This window comes from Cyanistes caeruleus, chromosome 17 (genome assembly GCF_971803275.1).
Source record: "Cyanistes caeruleus chromosome 17, bCyaCae1.hap1.1, whole genome shotgun sequence".
In the NCBI taxonomy this organism is placed as follows: domain Eukaryota; kingdom Metazoa; phylum Chordata; class Aves; order Passeriformes; family Paridae; genus Cyanistes; species Cyanistes caeruleus.
This window is the reverse complement of record NC_141717.1, coordinates 12546430-12560049: the sequence shown is the minus strand read 5'-3', so window position 1 is coordinate 12560049 and position 13620 is coordinate 12546430. Positions and strand designations below refer to the sequence as shown.

The window sequence follows — 13620 nt, the reverse complement described above, 5'->3', positions numbered from 1 at the left end:
CTGCTGCTGGTGGAATATAATATTTGAGTCAAGAATTAAGGAAGATGTCAATACAATGAAATAAGTGAACTTCACTTCCAAGTGAAGCTTTTCTAGAGTTGAGGTATTCATAAACTCTTCTTTCTGGTTTTTCTCATACCTAATAAATATAATCATGCATCTGTTAATCCTGGACAGTCTTAAATGTGGTTCTGTAATCAGTTGGGGGTTTTGTGAAATATGTCTGAGCTGGATATCTTTACAATCTTATTTCCCTCTTCCAAATGTGGAAATTGGCCAGTAGAGATGGATGGGCACTGACAGAGCTGCTTTCAGAGGCACCGTGGCCATGTTAATCTCATTTCACTAAATGCTACTTGGAAATTATTACTGGAGATTTTGATTTGCACTTAAAAATAAATAGAGCCTGAAATACACATAGTAAAGAATACTAATAAAAATGTCTAGTGGCTTAAGAGGGTTCTGGTTTCTGATATACTGTGCCATTCTGTAGATTCTTTTCTGTGTGTTAGAGGCTCATGGATGCTGGAGGATGTTTTGAATACCAAATAACTGGAGTCTTTAAAAACAGCCAACAAACAGCTCCTTTTTCCCTCTGCAGACTATATATATTCTTGGCCAGTAACCATCCATTTATTGAAATGTTCCCATTATTTGTAATTATCACTAAGTTCCTACCAATTTCTCATTTTAATAGTAGGTTGTCATTTTTAATATGACATGATCCATTTGCTAAACTTAAGCCTGGAGCTCGGCAGTTTTAGGTTATAAATAAATCCTTTTCACAGAATCAAGAGGTTTTTTCAGAGTCTATAAAATCTCTTGCTCCTCTGGTTAAAAATTTACACCAACAAATTAAATTAGTCTTTTAAACTTGCAGTTAACTTTTGTTTGGCATGTGAGGTATGACAATTAAAGTGGGATAATTAGGGATCAGAAGGATCAAGTGGTGAGAGGTGGAATATGCAACCACACCTCAGAAGAAATTACTGGAACAAAATCTTGTTTTATTCTTGGTTTCTTCCTTTTTCCTCTAATTAATTTCATTAAGATAGAAGAGTAGATTTATGCCAACTTACACAAGCTTGGTGTCGTACAATGGCCAGCTCTCAGTAAGCTTAAAGAGATGATTATAGGGCCACAGTTTCCAGGATGAGACATTAAGAGACCTCCCTGGTTAATTAATACTTGTCTTTCCTGGAGAACTGCAAAATCAGATAACCTGAGTTTTGTTCTCAGTCTGTTGATAACATACAGATCATTTCTGAGCAACAAAGCAGTGGGTTAACAGTGCCTTAGCAATGCACAGAAAAACAGGAGTGTGTGCAAATGGAAACTTTTCCATTCCCATGCCCTGCTGAGGGCTGCAAGGGGGCAGGGATGTGTTTCATTCTTAAGAGTCATCTCCATGATGAGTTTGAGCACAAGCAGGGTTCAGAACTAAGAGTTTCCTCTTGAACTTCCTACTGCCCTGCAGGCAGGATGAGCTCTGGTGCTGATTTTCCTGAGTCATTTGTAATCTGTTCCCTCACAGCTCTGTCTTTACTGTTCTAACTTAGAGATTCTCCTTTGCAGGCTCCACCACTCTGCACAGTCACAGGCAAAGAAAATCACAAGAAAGAACAAGCAGCCAAAATTATCCAGAGATACTGGAAGATGTACAAAACCAAGGTGAGATTCTATCAGGGAACAGCAAGGACATCCCCCTCTGAATCTTAACTCTTGTTTTAGCATCTATCCACATATCTGGAAAGATTATGTTATTTGAGTTTGGCAGGGGTTGGGACAGGTGTTTTCTGTGTCTATTAATTATTGGGAAAATTTGGCAAATCTTTATTAGCTAAAACTTGTATGTATGTTGGCATTAACATGGGCATTTTTCATTTCAGAAAGAAGAAATTGCTCTGGATGAGGTGAGTGCATTTATGACACCCAACAAAACAGTACAACAGATTTAATTTGTATCAAAGGGCAAACAACCAACACAACATTTGTTCTTCAGGCTGCCTATAATTTTCCTTCTGACATCCTGATTTTGTTTCATGTATTTTGTCAGTGGTCTCAAATTTTTGGTCTCAAATTTTCCATAGTTGGCACCTTCTGCAAGGTGAAAGCTGCTGAAAATTCTGAACAAAGTCAGATACCAACAGACAAGAAATTTTTTCTAAAAGAGATAATTCTAATCCTGATTTAATGTTCATTATGATGAATCTTCAGAAAGACTTAAAATAGGATTTGAAGCTTCTGCTAAGGCAAAATGTTTGTGAGAATTATGAAGATACAGACAAATTTGTCACATAAAGTCGCTTCTTGATGAATGTTTTGCAAACAGGTTGTAATTAAACTTTTTTTTTTTTCAAATAGCACAGTGTAGCATCTTACATTTGTTTCTTCCCGAATGCTAAAAATCCCACTTTCAAAAATTAGAACTAATTCTAACCACGTGACACAAACAAGCTGTTCTAAATGCTTTTTGTTGATTAAAGCCCAGTAAAATCCCTGAAGGGAGTGGAAGGCCTTGCATTCAGTGTAATCACCACAAGGTCTGCCAGGCTTGGCTTGGTTTCTGATTGTAGCAGAGCATCTCAGAGCCCTCTGGGTAGCCAGAATCACACGTGGAAATGGGAGCATGGTGCTGTGTTGGTGAAATACAGGCTGGTGCTGGCAGCTAGAACTTCACTGCATGTGATAGGATCAGTCCTGACCACCTCCCAGATGGAATTTAACCCCCAGAGCTTACCCTGGAGGTGTAATGTCTGTGGGTTATCTTTCAGAGGAGCTAATGGCCACTTCTCTCCATGCCAGGCAGTTGTTCTGCTCCAGGCAGCTTTCAGAGGACATTTATCTCGACAGAAAGTGCTGCTGGATATCGAGGTACCTGATGCAAAGTCTCCTACCAAGGTAATTGTGGGGGCAGTTGGGTACCCCAGCATCACCCTGTGTTTATCTTGCAGTGTAAAGGACTTTACTTCCAGGCTTAATTGTTTTAATGTGGTGTTTGGCAACACCACTGTAACTCTAGAAAGATACTGAGCTCATTCCCTGGCTTCCCTTCCTACTTTCTGTAGTTCACACTTGCTCTTAGAAGTAAAGCTGTAACTTCTCAGCCTTGTGGTCTGTAAGACTGTAACTAAATTCCCCTGGTTCTCCCATCAGATAACACAGCCTTTAACTCTTTAATTTGGAGTCGTGTTCAAAGCTTCACCTGCTCTCAAGGGTTCACTACTCAATCACTGAAGTGATAGATAAACTTTTTTCAGCAAAGTTCAGCAATAAGAATCTGGAAAACATCTTTTATTGGATTTAAAAGTAAAGGAGCCTTGGTGAGGCATGCTCAGCCCAAGACTTGGTGTCCTCTATCCTGTCCAGTTTTCTCCAGATTATTTAGTTCTGAGTATGAAAAAATTTCTATACCAATTAAACATTCCGTTTCTGTGAATCATTTGCCAGGTTATATAAATATCCTTTGGACCTTTAGCAGGCTATAGTTATTTTGTAATTCTCCATCCAAGTTGTCCCTCTGATTGCACTTTCCATGCTCATTGATTCTGATAAACTGGCCCAGTGTAGGAGGAATGAATACTTGGCTTGATACAAGAAGATAAATCCATTATGAAAGTTGTCTTACCTCCTTAAACTTCAAAAGGTTTCCTTCCTGGAAAATAAATGAACTTTCCTTGCAGGTGTGTGCTCTTTCATTAATTGAATGCTGATACTTCAAAGCTTATATGATGATCAGATTTGCATTTCCTGCTGATTTAGTCTTACAGAATCTTAAAAACTGCAGCCCAAAAGATGGGGATGTTTGTTCTACTGCCAGTTTCACAATCAAGAGTGAGATTGTGAAAGGTTTTGTCAAGCTTCTGTGCAATCTGTAAAAGGTCAGTTTTCTTTAATCTGATTGCTTTGCAGAACTCCTGCCTGTCTTCCATGTCAGACTGCTTGAGCTTTTCTTCTGATTGCAAGGAGAGAGATGAGATTGTGACATTCATCCAGTCCATTTTCAGGGCTCACTTAGCACGTACAGGACTGCTTCAGGAGAGGTAAGCAAGGAGTAGATACTTATGCAACATGCAATAGCAAAATCATTTTTATTATGGGAGAGGAGTATTTTTTTAATAGAATTTTAGTGTGGCTTTCTTGGCAGAGGAGGAGAACAAGGCCATTGTTACAAAAAAGACTAGGGAGAGCTTGTTCTTGAGAAGATTAAAAAGATGTGCAACTAAGAGAAGCTTTGTGGAAGGAGGAGTTTTCCCATATCCTGCTGCATGTTCTCTTCCATAGCAGTGAGTAAAAGTAAAGTCAAACAATTACTCTTTGGAACAGAAAGGTTACTGTTGTTATCACACAGATTGCTGATACATTTGCTTAATGTGTGAATCTGAAGCCCTGACATGTGCAGGTGAAGGGTTATGTGGAGGAAGAGGGAAAAGCTAGAATGCCATCAAGTCACTTAGCTCAGGCAGGGTGCAGGGATTTGATTACTGCTTAGGTTTATGGTGACTTTATGGTGAAAAATACTTCCTTTCTCTCCAGGGTTTAGTGCTCTGAAAGTTTTTAATGTTGGCTGCTATGGTTACAAGAAGAGTTACATGGCTGTCACCTCTGTTTAGTGTCTGGGTTCACTTCTGCAGGTGATAAAGCAGCAACACAAGAAACTTTTCAGCACAGCCTGTGAAGAGAGACTGCAAACACTATTCTGTGCCTCATGCTCTGAGTGTCTCTTTGCAGGCCCTCTGTGCCCAGTGCTCCCAGTGGGAAAGCAGATCCTGCAGTTTACATCACAGAGAAGAAACCAGGCTCAGCAGCTCTCCAGAGACCTTCAGTCCTCACATCTCCTCTCCCTGGTAATCTCCCTCCCCTATGTTCAAAAGTCTGGGTGTTTTGAGTGGGTGCATGCACAGTTTTATAGAGAACATCTGCATGTGCACACACATGTGCATCCTTGTACTCCTGATTTGGTGACATGTTGCTTCTACTGGCACGAGCACTTCCCTACATAAAAAATAAAAGCTCTGACAGTCTCAGCACCAGCTTCTTCACAGTGCTTTGTCTGTTTGTCCCAGCTGGGGTTTGGAAGGTCTCTGGTATAAGTGGTAATTATTGAGGGAACATGGTGTTCCTCTGTATTGCCTCTCTGCTTCCTTTTCAGCCCTGTAGCTTGAATATGGTACTTCCCATCACTTTTTAGGCCCTCAGCCATAGACAAGCTGAGAGCATTTCCACCACCCTGACTTAGTTTCTTCACAAGACAGGCAGACATCTGCTAAAAAGAGCCATCCTAGGCAGCCATATGCATTTAGTCACCTTTTTTTCAGCAGTCTTCAGTTGCTGCAGTAAGGGGAAAAATGAAGTCCTTGATAACCTTGCCAGCAAGTACCACTGTAATACAAACTGAGAAAATCTGTCTCTTTTGTGGCTCTTGTGCCATGTGGTTTTCTTCTTGGATTCTTTATTGCTGTTTGTGAGAAGATGGAGTTAAAGGCAGAAAGGCTTTTAGGAGGATATTGGAAGTACTGAGTAAGAAAAAACAATGCTGCAGATAAGACAGCCTTGGACATGCAGCTTCAAAGGAGTTAAATTGAAAAGGGCTGGTTCTGTCCAGAGTGGGATAGTTTAGGCTTTTATGGATCAGTTGGGGAAAAAAAGGAGCAACTTTGAGTGTGACCTGAGAAACACTGACTCGTTTTTTCTGTCAATGAAAAGCTGCCAGTCCCTGCAGGCTTGCTCAGAGACAGAGAATGCTGTAAGCAGTGAGGCTGTTTCTCTAAGATAGAAGGTGGGGAGTAAGCCAGATTTGCAGGGCTTGTGAAAACAGAGGTAACACTCAAGTGGAAGAAAATATGTTTAAGAAACTCCACTGTGTTCCATATTCAGAGGCACATTCTACTTTGTGAAGGAGTAGGTAGTACTTGCTTCTGAAGATGTTTGAGTTTTGAGTGACTTTAATTATGTCTGGTGATAGTATCCAGAAAAAAAATAGTGCTGAAGCACCCTGTTTTGCCTGAGCTCTACTGCAGTAGTCATTGGTGTGCTCACTCTAAAGCCAGGGTAAATCAGTAATGAATTTCTACTCTAAGAGAAAGAACCCCTTAAATGCTTAGCCCTTCTAAGACCCAAAGAGGAGTGTAAGATGAGGCAAGCCCAGTAAACACAGTCATATGAATAGCAGCAGAGCACAGTCATTGTCTAGCTATGAAGTCTCCTAAGCTAAGTTTTATTGCAGATTATGATGACAAGTTGATGAGTGAAAAAGTTCTGGAGTAGTTTATACTGGAAGAGAGAGAAAGGAAACCATACTTTGAAACTTTCTTCCTTGCAGTCCTTTCCTGGTGAATATCAAAAAGGAGTGATTAGGAGCAGACCAGGTTTTGTTTGGTGCTGATTTTATGAATGTGGGAGATGTTTTCAAATTCTGGTATGAGGACAGAATGTATCCAGGTGGAGGCACACTGGGGATGTGCTTCTGTAACTGCACAGCTGCCCAAAAGACTGCCTGGCACTGAGCTCTCTGAAGTATTAAGTCCTGGGAGTGTTTAGCCAAAATCTCCTAAAAATGAATTGGGAAAAACCTCCTAAAGGAAGGAGAGCATCCTGGTGTAAATGCAACCCCTCAGTGATTGGTCTGGTTTTTTTTTGCTGTGTGGATTTATGTAGCTTAAACTAAAATTAAAGTTAACTACACATCCACCTCTGCCATTCTGAGCTCATGACTGATAGAAAAATCTACTGGCAAAATTGGGGTTTGATGGTAAATTGGGATTTCAGTGGTCATCCTGCAGCTTGGGAAGGATGTGAGACAAGGAGCTTGTTGAGCAGCTAAGTGATTTAAAAGCAATCAAATTCCTACAGCTTTAAATCATTCAGCTGTTGAACAAGTTCTTTCTTCATTTGTCCCAAGTCCAAACTTGCACTTCATGACCTCTAGGTCTTAAAATGATCTTAAGCTTTCAGTCAATATCTGTATTGCAATAAATCATTTTTATTCACTACCCTTTTGGCATTATTTTCAGAACAATGGGGAAGATGAGAATGTGTTTTAAAAAAACTTATACATCTGCTAGAATTAATATATATATATTTGGAATATATATAATCCTGGTATAGCAGTGCATACTTATAATCCATTGTTTGCATCAGGTTAGATGTCTCTGTATTTTCTAGGGGAAAAAAAAAACATTTTAAGAGTGTATTATTCAGTGCTGCTTTGCTTGTCCTCAGGAGCTGGAGATTTTATAAAACCATTTCTGCTGTTTCCCATGAAATGAAACAGATATTAACGATTCAGCCTGTGAAATTTGGTGTTATGTTTTGTTTTGTTCTGTCAGGGGAGTGACAGGAAGGAAGAATATGTTCTGTTCATGCACTGCAATCTTGATTAAGGGCAGTGTTTCTCTTTGCATATTATTGACCACTCTGGCTGCAACTGTTAACTTCATTTCAAGCTTTTTTGGAATCATAATGAATTTACATACAACCCTTAACTCTTATCAGTGCTTACCCTTCACAAGCACCAAGATAAAGTTGATCTCAAACTGAAAATGAGGACAAGAAAATCTTATATGTGAAGAGCAGGATATAATCAAGGATGATTTGGATAATATTAAGCTATTTCATGTATATGTTTATTCTTAGAGTTGCTTCTTCTGATTATCATGCCTGGTTTTGGCAGTTCCCTTTGCTCCTCCACATCACCAGTGGTCCTGTCTCATGAATCTCCCTGAAAAACCCTGACATTATTTGTTGACTGGTGCAGAGAAGATTTTTCACTTTACTGGGAGATCTTGTGTTTTCTTGCTTCTGTAGGCTGAAATCAGTGTCATGTAATGCATCCTCCTTGCCATTCACAGGCTCTGTCTGTCACTCTTCTCCTATTCCTGGGCCAGTTGTGGTCCCTTTTCTTTATTTCATGTTCCATTTTCTGTGTATGCCTGCTCTTCCACACCAGGATTTTTTTTTTCCTGTGTCAGGAATCTCTTATTTCACTACAAGACCCATGGCAGGTCTGTTCTCCCTGGATAATATTCTCTGTGTGCCCTCCAGTTCAGGTCAAAACCTCAGACTGTGGCTTCTTGCCTGTTTCCTCTTCCTACCACAGGTTGTCTTGATTTGTTTTCTTCTCTGGGAGAGTCCATTCAGAGAACTTGTGTTTGAAACTGAAAAATAAGTGGAGCTAAGGGAAGAATATTGTGCTAGAAGGTATTAATAGCTGAGGGGAGGATATTGTGCTGGAAGGTATTAATAGCAGTCATCATTTAGTTCCTACATCTCTTGCACAGGGGTTATGAGCTGCTAGTTCTGCTCTTCTTGTGTCAGGGACTTTGTACATACTCATTTCATGCCTCTGATTCTCCAGGGTTTACTGGTATCATCAGGAATATCTGTTCACAGCCTGAACACTTCTTCAAACATTGGAATGGTTGAGATGCATAAAAACATATCCAGAAAAATAGCCAAGAAACAAAATAAAAAATAAAGGGAAAAACCCAGTGGTGTGGTCACTGTTTTTTGTCATTACAGTACAACAGCTTGTGAGCACTACTGTGGGTGTTGTACATGTATAAGGGTTAAAGGCAGTGACTGGGAGCTTCCAGGTTTTTTTGCATCTATTTGCTTTTGATCCATCTATATCTGGATCAAGGTCTCATTGTGACCTCTGCATAGTTGAAACTTGGGCAATTTTTTCCTTTTCTGGCCATTTAATAAATATTTGTTTTTGTCCTTCAATGGCTTCAGCATCAAATGGCTTTTCTTGGTGTGTGTAACCCCTTGCAAGGATTTAAAGGCAATAAAAGAGCTCGTGCATGGTCAGTGTGCCAGCTCAACCCTTGCTGTGCACTCTGGCTCATTAAAGAGGAGCAGAAACAGCTCCGTGCACAGAAAGATCAGAGTCATCCATAACTGGCTGACTCCAGGGAGGCTTGGAAACAGAATGGCTCAGAGAACACCACACTGCCACAAGGATTTCTTTTGGTCAGTGTTGTTTGTTGATGACTTTGTTTGCTGGAATCATTTCAGGCAGGTCCTGCTCTGCTCCCTGTGTGCCCCTGGATGAGGCTCACTCTGACGACTCCGATGATGTTGTTGTTGTTGTCCCTCCCTTGCTGCAGGTGAAGAAAAGCCACACCCACTTCTAAGGTTTGGTAACAGGCTCTGGAGACTTTGAATTATTTGGTTCACCAACAAAACTATTTGTACCGAGATCAAGCATATCAAAGATAGGAAAATGGGGAATATCAGCCCCTTTTTAATGACAGTTCACTTGATTTCAGCCAGAAAGGAGTAATTCTTTGATATGTTGTCTCTGCAGACTTTATGTCTAAAAACCACTGACTGACTGTTAACCTTACCTTCCTGCTATGCAAGGAGTTTGGATTTAAAAACTCAACCAAAACATTTTGATGTTTTGCTTCACAATGAGGATTATAAATTCAGTTACCAAATTTATATGAAAGCAATAAAGCCTTAAGATATTTAATGTCAAACAAAGTTTTGTTTCAGGTCAACTAAAATAATTTGTTTCATCAGAAGGTGGTAAATGACATAACTCTAGTTTTCAGCCTGTGTATGCAAAGGGGTACAACTGGTATTTGTTTTCTCTTCTTCACTATTTAAAATTTTTCCTGTATCGTATTTTAATATCTTTTTTGTTTATTTTTATATTGAACATTTACAGTCTGTGCAGACCTTGTAAAGGCTTTTAGAAAGCCATTTCTTTGTCATAGGGCTATTCTAGGCCCACTGTATCAGCTGGGTTTTATTATTTATTGACCTTTTCCATGTGTGTGTATGATATGTGTAGTATGTTGAAATGTCTGATGACATAATCAGCTTTTGGGATTTGTCAGGGCAGGTGTGTAATAGCAGGAGTGTGCCGTGGAGGGATACCCTTGTGAGTGCTTTTTCTGCTTAAAAAGTCACAGATTATGTGTGTTTTGCAAGGTCAACTCTTAATTTAAGTGTAAAAATACTTGACATAGGAGATAGAGCTGTCTGAAATGTTCACCTGACTACATTGCTCATACCTAATCCAGGCAATTTGGTTTGGGAGCAGAACTGGTAGGTTGGATTATAACAGAAATTAGGACTGCATCCAGAAAAAGCACCCACAATATAATTATCCATGGAAAGACCAAAGGGTTCATGGGCTGTTGAGGATTTAATCAGGGGGGTCTTTCCAGATCTTCTCTGCAGGCTGTACTTTTTGACTGGATAGTTCCTACTGTTGCACCAATATCCTTCAAAGACATTGAAATGTGTATGTTTGGGTTTTTTTTAAGGTGAACTAGATAAATCATGATACTTATTGGAAGGGGAAATTAATTTTACAAGCACATGGTGAAGGTTTTCTGGAAACACTAATGGTTTCTTTGTCATCAAAGCATAATAAAGTCTCCTGTAAACAGAAAGCACACTCTTAAATATAAGATTTTTATCACCTTTTCTAAATTAAAAATCAGTCACCACTGTTTCTCAGAATACCAATAAGTCAGGGCTGTCTCAGTTTTGTGATTTCAATGAAGCACTATCTGAGGCTTATCATAGTTTGTGCCAGTACTTGCAGCCAAGGAAGAAACTGGATGGCTGCAGCACAATGCAGCTGATTTCATTTAATCCCATCGGTGGAAATGCTGCCTGTGCTATTTCCAAAGGCAGTTTTGGGAGCTCTCCATACCCAAAGCAGTCTGAAGAATGTCATTTGCACTCCCACTGGGTACATTTTTCCTGCTGGTGCTTTGGTCACATGACTGTCATCTGAAGGAAGGATGAAAAAATATACATAAAAGAAAAGGGATAGAATCCTTCTGGTAGAAGCTGGGATCTGTTTCCTTCTCTTTCTGGAAGTCATGTTAAGAAGAAGGGTCATTTTGCTAAATGGAAGCAGTGCTGTACTGAGTTGCTGTGTATAATATTTCAGGTCTGTAACTGTGACTCTGTCATGGATCTCTCCAGAGAGTAACCAGAGATGAGGTCTGACACATTAAAGGGAGAGTGTGTAACGTGTCAGGACCAAGGCTGATACCAAATACCTGCCTGGCTGTCATCCTATAGGGAAATACTGGGGCAGCAAATGCAATGAAGAAAGCATTCTTTTACTTTACTGTGCTGTAATGAGCAAGATGACAGTATTAGGAAGTTGATACAGAGCAGAAGGGCTTGTGTTTGAGCTAGGCATGTGACCAGCAGCAGCACTGTCAATAGACAAATTCTGGGATAAATGGGAGATAAGACCTTGGGATGACCCAGACACAGGCAGAAACCTTGGTGGAAAGGAGCAAGTGTTTTCTGGGGGGAATTCAAATGTGTCTAAAACTTCCTAGATTTGGGGGTGCTATCTCCCAGCTATCAAAAATCTGATACTAACCTTGACATGGCTTTCAAACTCTTACTTTGGAAGTTAATTATGTGTTCAGTACACATCAGAAGTTTGATGTGGTACAGTAGGAAGAGAAACCTGCACAGTATTAGCCTTTTGTGTTGTTCTGTTGTACACTGTGATGGAATGTGTTGGAGGGAGTAGAGATTGGCACTAGGTGTGGTTCTGTGGTTATCTGAATGCCAGCACCCATAAATCTGGGAAGAAGTGTGGCAGAAAGAGGGGAGGAAAAGTTAATTTTTGAATAAATGGCATTTTTCCTCAACAGGGAGCTGAGGACAGTAAAAATCAGTGTGGCTCAAACCTGCCAAGATAGGCCAAATACAGACACACTGTTTCTGAAAAACACCACTAAAGAAAGTCCTGGAAACCTTGTGGGTCAAGTTCTTGAATTAAAATTAAACTCCCCTGTATCCTCTGTAAACTAAAAACACACTTTCAATTCTGTCAATATGGAATAATGTTTCTGACTTAAAACCTTCTGCAGTTTGCAGCAGTGTTAGAGATTGTGTGTGAGTGCACAGATCTCTGACTTTAATGGGACGTTATCTCTCTTGATCTCTTTTTGCCCTTAAGTGCCTTTGCCTGTAAATCTTTACTGAGGTATCAAGACCTGTATTGTTTCCTGCATAGCTCTAAAAATAATCCCTGCACAGGCAACTTCTAATGTAGTCAAAATGGAAAAGGATTAATCTTGGCATATGAGAGCACCATTAATTTTTATGATCTTTTTAATATTTAGAACTGTGCAAGCATTTTATATAATTTATTTTGGGAACTTTGAAAAGCTAAACAATTGCAATGTATTTTCTTTGAACTGTTGAATTTTGAAATAAAGTTTATAACCGAATGTTGATGTGTTTGTTGTGCTACTGATGTATTTTTATTGCCCCTCTGGCCTCTGTTGTTCTCTTCTCTTTTCTCTTTGCACCTGGGCTGACCTTTTACCCCTGATTTCCTGCATGGACAGTAACAAGATAACTGAAACGTGTAGGGTGTGAAATTTCTTCTTTCTTCTAGTGCAGGTTCAAGGTTGTCCCATCAGGAATGAGCAGTGCTCCTGACCAAAGCCTGGAGGAACTGAAAGATCTGATTAGTTTTTTCTCTTAAAAACTGGTCTGGCAGCAGCTGAGGGACAGCAGGAGAGGAGAGTTCAACAGTTGGCTGACAGTGTATCCCCTCACCTGGGTTATTGTTGCTGTTTGTGATGCTCTGGAAGGAGCTAGGACATGTGCATTCCTTTCCAGGTGAACTGAAAAAGCCTTTAAGGACTCCCTAAAGGAGCCTTATGCTGGTTTATGGAAATAGAAGACCCTGTTCATTGCTGTGCAATCATGGGAATCCTGCAGTCATCCTCCTGTCAAGCAGAGTCCTTGGTGTAGGACTACAACAGTTACAAGAGGACAAGATGAGACAATCTCTGTTGGATGATTATGTTAATGAAATTTCACCTTTTTTTATTATTTCCTCTCAGCACTGGCATATTCTCTGGATTTCTTACAAGACACTTCAGTTTTAAATCTTAAACACCAGAGGTAATCCATGAGGCATGAATGGAAAAATTTGGTATTATTTCTTGGAGCAGACTAGTCTTGAATTCAGTTGAAAGCAATTAAACATTCACACTTAGTTATATTAAGCCATAATTTGTCTGCAGCTGAAGTTGGAATGCCCTTGACTCTTGCAAGCTTTGCAGCATCTCTCTGTGGTAGGTTTGTCAGCTAATGAATTGATTTCCTCATACTAACTTTTTAAGGGGAGAAAAAAAGTTTAATTCAATGGGTGTCATTAAGACCTGCAAAGAACAAAATTTCCATGTTAGACTCCAGGTTTTTAGGGAAGGATTTTCAGGCATGGTTGGTGGTCAGGTGCTGCATCAGTTCCTCTGATGTTTCCTTGTGTTTGCTGAAGTGCTGCTCTGCTGGTGGAGGCAGTGCTGACATCCCCTGCCCAATGCCCAATGGTTTTGCTGTTCATTGCCATTATCGAGCTGGAATCCTTATTTGGAACTAAGACAAATTATGGCAGAACCTTCTATTTACCTAACCTGGAAATTTTTCCTGAACAAGCTCCATATAATCTACTCAGAGAATTGGCAGTTTTCTTCCCTCTCTAGGCAGATATTTAATAGCCATGTATTGCATTTCCATGCTAGTAAACCTTCATTATTATACAAAATGTACCAGAATGTTATGAAGAAATACCTTAAATAATTAAATAGAAACAAAGAGTGACAAAACAAA

The 13620-nt window shown here is 39.8% G+C and overlaps 1 protein-coding gene across 11 annotated transcripts in view; it reads left to right on the top strand.

The window, feature by feature from the left end:
* IQCE (IQ motif containing E) overlaps positions 1 to 13620 on the top strand; it is a 27547-nt gene extending 13927 nt beyond the window's left edge. The window contains exons 16-22 of one of the 11 annotated variants that reach the window (XR_015277521.1): positions 1576 to 1671; positions 1890 to 1913; positions 2806 to 2901; positions 3913 to 4043; positions 4153 to 4286; positions 4732 to 4847; positions 9019 to 9489. Coding sequence is in view for 6 of the 11 variants with exons in the window: in XM_023936817.2 (XP_023792585.2) it covers positions 1576 to 1671; positions 1890 to 1913; positions 2806 to 2901; positions 3913 to 4043; positions 4732 to 4847; positions 9019 to 9110; positions 12398 to 12487 (645 nt within the window). In the remaining 5 variants the exon portion in view is untranslated. Of the gene's footprint in view, positions 1 to 1575; positions 1672 to 1889; positions 1914 to 2805; positions 2902 to 3912; positions 4044 to 4130; positions 4287 to 4731; positions 5028 to 9018; positions 12228 to 12397 lie in introns of those variants that run through there. The other 10 variants (XR_015277523.1, XR_015277519.1, XM_023936817.2 and 7 more) reach the window with 10 other exon arrangements.